Source organism: Vombatus ursinus, unplaced genomic scaffold, assembly GCF_900497805.2.
Source record: "Vombatus ursinus unplaced genomic scaffold, bare-nosed wombat genome assembly UNPS02014945.1, whole genome shotgun sequence".
NCBI classification, from domain to species: Eukaryota; Metazoa; Chordata; class Mammalia; order Diprotodontia; family Vombatidae; genus Vombatus; species Vombatus ursinus.
In genome coordinates this window covers 1,995,945-2,001,944 of record NW_020954723.1, presented here as the reverse complement: position 1 = coordinate 2,001,944, position 6,000 = coordinate 1,995,945, and the positions used below count along the sequence as shown (strand labels likewise).

General features: G+C 46.2%; 1 protein-coding gene across 4 annotated transcripts in view; it reads left to right on the top strand.

Annotated features, from left to right (window-relative positions):
- Window positions 1-718: 718 nt before the first annotated feature.
- LOC114029979 (pecanex-like protein 1) overlaps window positions 719-6,000 on the top strand; it is a 238,611-nt gene continuing 233,329 nt past the window's right edge. For all 4 annotated transcript variants that reach the window (XM_027844629.1, XM_027844628.1, XM_027844627.1 and 1 more), the window contains exon 1: window positions 719-871. In XM_027844629.1, coding sequence (XP_027700430.1) covers window positions 719-871 — 153 coding nt within the window. The remainder of the gene's footprint in view (window positions 872-6,000) is intronic.

Below are 6,000 nucleotides of genomic sequence, written 5' to 3'. Positions count from 1 at the left end.
CAGAGTCTATCACCATTGCTAATTTAATTTTTTGTGGAGACAAGGTACACACACGTGTGTGTGTGTGAGTGTGTGTAGAGGGGGACGATAAGGGGAAGACCAGCTGCCTTCTTCTCTGAATCAGTAGGAACCTATTTTTTTGGATGCTAGAAGGAAGGCCCCGGAGCTGGCACTTTAAATGTGACTTTTAAAGCTCCTTAACCCCACGCCCGAAGGGCTGGGAAGAGCCCCAGCCGGTCCCGCTCCCCTCGCCCAGCACTTCTCCGCGAGGGCGAGAGAGGGCGGCAGAGAGCGCCTGCGCGGAGGGGAGGGGGCTGGAGGGAGGAGGGGGCTGGCAGGAGGAGGGGGCGGAGCCGGAGGGGGTGCGGCTCTGTCGGGTTGGGCCTTCCTCTCACCCCGTTAGAGAGCGAGCGAGCCGGAGGGCGACTGGCGGGGGCTTGGGTCGCGGTCCTGGCGGCGGGGCCCGGGCCGGGGAAGGGGCGGGGCCCGGGGGCGCTGGCGGCCGGCCGGTGGCGGCGGGGGCCCCGCTCGGGGTGCTAGGGGACAAGATGGCGGCGGCGGCGGCGGCGGCCCTCCGCAGGCCGGGCTCCTCCTCCTCCTCTTCCTCCTCCTCCGGCACTAGTAGCAGCCTCAGCCGCGGCGGCGCCGGTCCCATCTCCCCGCGCTCCGAAGGGGGATAGACGGGGGCCGCGGCGGGCGCGGGCGCGGGCGGGCGGGGATGGGGTCCCAGACGCTGCAGATCCTCCGGCAGGGGGTGTGGGCCGCGCTCAGCGGCGGCTGGTACTACGACCCGCACCAAGGCACCTTCGTGAACGCGCTGCACCTCTACCTGTGGCTGTTCCTGCTCGGCCTGCCCTTCACCCTCTACATGGTGAGTGTGAGCGAGTGTGTGCGCGTGTGCGCGTGCGACTGTGACTGTGCCCGGCCGGCCCGACGTGGGGGTGGGGGCGCGTCCCGGCCCTGGTCGCGGCCCCCCGCCGTCGCTGCTCGGCCCCCTTGGGGGACCCTCGCCCCTTCACCCCCTTTAGGGCGACCCCTGCCTTTGCCTGCCTCTTCTTCCCCTTTAGAGAACTCCACCCCTCCCATCGCTGCCCCTTCCCATTTAGGGCAGTCCGCCCATCGCTGCATCTTCCCATTTAGGGTGACACCCCCATTGCTGCCCCATCTTTCCCCTCTTAGGGAGACCCCTGCCTCTACTTGTCTCATCTCTCCATTTTATGCCCCCTCCCTACCTCTACCCCTTCTCCCCCTTTCGGGCAACCCCCCCCCAAATCGCAGCCCCTTCTCCCTTAGGGAGACCCCCGCCTGTGTCCGCCCCTTTTCCCCCATTAGAGGGAGCAAGGATCCCCGCCATCGCTGCCCCTTCTCCTGGAGCCTGACTACTCATCCCGCTCTCCCACGCTTCCCTTTCCTGGCGCTGCTGCTCCAGGCTCCTCTCTCCTCAGTCTACCTACAGAATTGGGTGACCTGGAGGAGGAAAGGAGGGCTAGGAGACCGCCCCCCCCCCCCCCCCCCCCCCCTCTGTGCCACTAGGCACGCTCTTCCTGGATCGGGGCCTCCACACTCTTGGCATCCCACCGAGGCGAATCCCAGCGAACGGGCCCAAGTGCTCAGCATCTTCAGCGGATGATCATTCCCCCTCCCCCCACCCGGCCAAGATTCGGCATTTCCTCTCGGGGACTTTGGCTTTCTCTTTGGCCTGCTCTTGGCTCCTCTGCCCCTTACCAGAAGTCCCTTCTCGTCTAAAGCCCTCCCTGGGAAGAGAATCTACCCTTCCATTTTCCCCTCCCCCCATTAACCAATCCCAAGTACTGGGAAGAGCGTGCACTCGTGTTTAAAATATATTTGTGAGTCCTTTGGATCCATGTGCTGTATTTGCTCATTTTAAAGGTAGTAGGTTAAAATCTGGCACTTTACCTTTACAATGTCTCTTTAAAAATCACACCCTTTCTCACGCTTCCTCCTGACTCTTGTGTTTACATGCCTAGCCTGAGGAGGATCATTTGAATGGTGTTTAAGGAGATTTGTTTGGGTTGTTTCAAGGCCTTTTACCTGCTGGAAGTGGAGAGTACTGCCTGTTGCAGAATTTATCTTTGATTAACTTCTTAAAGCTCTTGTTTTTTTAGCTCTATTATCATTGACAGCTCTAGGTGATTTTTTTTTGACACCCTAGATTAGGGTGGGGCATTAGGGTATGGTGAAAGAGATGATACTTTAAAAATAATTTTGGCCTAGTAACTGGAAGGTAGGAGAGGAAAGTAAGATGTGAAATGTTAACTTTGTTCTTGAGGTGTGTTTTCCTAAAACTATATTTTCCCCAAGTTGGTAGCTCTTTGTGGACCTAAAGAAATGCTAAAAGATTAAGCAACAACCTGTTAGGCTACTGACACTAGGAAGGGTTAAATGTATATTTTGCTATCTTTTTAGGTTTGACATTATGGTTTATTTCCCAGAGAGTTCAGTTCTATTATTAGAAGAAAAGTGATAATTTCTTTAAATTTCAGGTTAAAAAATGAGATTCTCCATAAGGCTTTTATTTTGTTGAAACTTATTTTGTATTCAGTGACAATATTGGGTGGAAGTTTGAGGTGAAAAGCCTAATTGTCATTATTATAACTATTATTAAAATGATTTGTTTTTCAAGGACTTTTTTGTTTGCCCTTTTACATTGCAGATTTATTGTATGTACAGTTATATAATTTTAACCACTTTTTTTTTTTTACTTGAGTCCCATTGGTACTTCATTGCTGTGTATTCTCTAATATTCAGCAATTAGGAAAAAGAATAATTTGTTTGGCAAAGAGCTATATTTGCTATCTTTCTAATTGTGACTTTATAGATATTTCTGATGGGGCATGAACAGTTCAGTTTAGGATTAACACAGGGAATCTTTGAGCTTTTTCAGATATATCCAGAAAAATCACAAGTTGAAAACAACTTTTTGAGTCATATATGTGGATTAGTGAATGTCTTCCTAGGACAAAGCGTTCCATAAATTAACTGCTCCCAGTCTCTGTGATTACCGAGGTCAAGTCGATTGGCCTAATTAACAAATTCTGTTAAATGAGATTAGAAAAGGGAGGGAGAAGGAGAATACAATCAGTTCTTACTTTACATAAAGTGGACTGGTCACTGACTATTCTTGCTTTATGTAAGTGGACTGGTCTTCAGACCTACATAAAGTGATTTTTACATATTTTTACATAATGCCAATTTACTTATGCGGTGGGGGAGGGAGTCAGGAAGGAAAGGGGCTTCCTGCCTGTAGAGGGAGGGGGCAGGGGGCTGGCAAGGCCAGAGACCAGAGGAAGTTGGGGGAGGCAGACAAATGAGAGCCAGACATGGGTACAGACAAGAGAGGACTAAGGACTGGTGACATGTGGGGGCTCTTGGGGACAGACATGCAGTACCTGAGTGAAGAGAGAAGGAAGACAAGATACAGGGACACAGTGGGCAAGAGAGACAAAGGTCTCTTCTCTGGGTTCAGGAGGTCTTGAGCCCCCCCCCCCCCCATCCTGAGGCAGCAGCAGCAGTGAAGGTCTCTCCCTTCTGCTTTCATTTGAAGTTTTTCCTTTTTAAGTTTTTTTTGTTGTTGTTGGGGGTTGGAGGCTGTGGAGCACTAAGCAAAGAGGCAGGTGCAAGAAGAGGAGAAGGAGTGGAAAGAAAGTGCACGTTACTGTAGAGTAAACATAAGTGCTTTAGAAGAGAATCAAGGCAAGGAGACCAAACAGGAGGCTATTGTGATAATCTAGGTGAGAAGTGATGAAGGTCTGAGCTAGGGTGGAGGCTGTGTAAGTAAAGTAAAGAAAAGGGGACATATATGGGAGATTTAAGAACAATCAAGATTTGGTAACTGATTGGTTAAATGGGATGAGTACTTGAGCAGTCCAGGTTGTTAATCTGAGTAACTGGAAGAATGATGGTACCCTTAGCAGAAATAGGAAATTTCATTAATGGGTGGGTTTCATGGGAGGGAAGAAGATAATGAGTTCTGATTTGGATGTATTGAGTTTGAGATACCTGCAGGACATCTGTTTTGAAATATCCTATTAATGCTGCTGTGCTAGACCCCAGGGGAAAGAATAGGACTGGATGTATAGATCTGGTAAGTCATCTACATAAAGATGATAATTAAATTTGTGGTACAAATCCACGGCGTGTTTTCAGAGAATTCTGTAGAATGAACACTAAAAACTGTGCCTTTAATTTCAGTTTCAGTATTTATCTCCTTGTCCTCCTCTCCAGTCTCATTTAGCAGAGATTAGTTGATGATATACCAAGAGAGAATGTAGAGAGAGAAGAGGGTGTAGGGCCAGGGCAAGATAGAACCTTGGGGTACACTCACAGTTAGGGGATGTGATAGGGCTGATGATCCAGCAAAGGAGACTGAGAAGGAAAAACTGAAGGAGAGGGAAATCCAGGAATTGGGAATAACTAAACAAAGACAAGAAGGTAGGAAAGCATAGTGAAAAGACCAGTTTGAATTCAGTAAAGTATAGGAAAGTACACCAGACATATGGCTAGAAAATAAGTTGTGGAGAGTCTAAATGCAAGACTAAAGAGTTCCATCTTTATTTTTTAAAATTATTTTTTATTTTAAAAATTTTCAAACAAAACACTTATTTTTTCTCGCTCCTACATGCAACCATTGGTTAAAAAAAAAAGGGGAAGAAAAACAATGGTTGTAACAAATATGCGTAGTGGAGCAAAACTAATTCCTACTTTGGCCATGTCCAAAAATATTTCTCATTCTGCATCTTGTGTCCATTACTTCTCTGTCAGGAGGTGGATAGCATGTTTCATTATTTGAAATTATGATTTGTTATTTCATTGATCAGGGTTTTTAAGTCTGTCAAAGCTGTTTGTCTTTGTGGTATTGTTATGATATAAATCATAGGTTCCCAAAGTAGGGTGAGACTGCCTTCTGGGGGGCACTGGAACGATAGAGGGGGCCTGGTTAGTAGCTTCAGGTATAATTGGGGGGCATTGAATAAAAATAAGGGGGTGGTGGAAGCATAAAGAAAGAAGAAAAGATAAGAAAATTTTGAAAAAACATTTGTACATGTTTCATCTGTTGTGTAGCAGTTACAGTTGTAGTGATTACATTATTTTCTGAATAAAGACACAAAGTGCAGGTTATAACCGATCAGTGATCAGGTCTTAACAAGTGGGTGTGTTGTGCATCTTTGGGAAGTCCAGCATGCATTGGCAGGAATATGTACATGTAATGACTTGTTTACAGTATGATATTGTATGGTTATATGATGCAATATTGCATCATCAGAATTTCAGTGCAAGAAAACCCCCCCAAAATTTATAGTAAATTATTTAAGATGCATCATTTAAAAAATATTTTATACATTTTTCAAATGATGCAAATTAAGAAAAAACTGTTAAAAAGTTAAAGGAAGTAGATTTTCATGGGGGCACTGAGTAATTTTTTTTTTTAAAAGGGGGTGTAGGCCAAATAAGTTGGGAAACCTCTGGTACAAATTATTCTCCTGGCTCTGCTCAGTTTATTCTGCATCAGTTCGTACAAATCTTTTCATATTTCTCTGAAACCATCTCTTTGGACCCAATTGGAGGCAGGAAGATCTGAGTTCATATCCTGATTCAGACATTTATTTGCTTTGTGACCCTGGGCAGATTTCTTAACCCTTCTCAGCCTCAAGTTTCCTTATATGTGAAATGGGGGTTGTTGTTTGGATTAAATGAGATAACTAAAGCACTTTGCAAACCTTAAGCACTACATAAATACTAGCTATAAATAGTATTCTTACTGTACAGTACTGTTTCATTACATTTATATGACATAATTTGTTCAGCCTGTTCCCTAGTTGGTGGGTACCCCCTCTTAATTTCTAGTTTTTTTTCTCACTGCAGAAAGATCGACTATAAATGTTTTTGTACAAATAGGTTCTTTCCTTTTTTCTTTGATCTTTTTTGAGTATAGGTAGAATCAGTGAGATGGCTAGGTCAAAGGATAAGTGCAGATTGGTG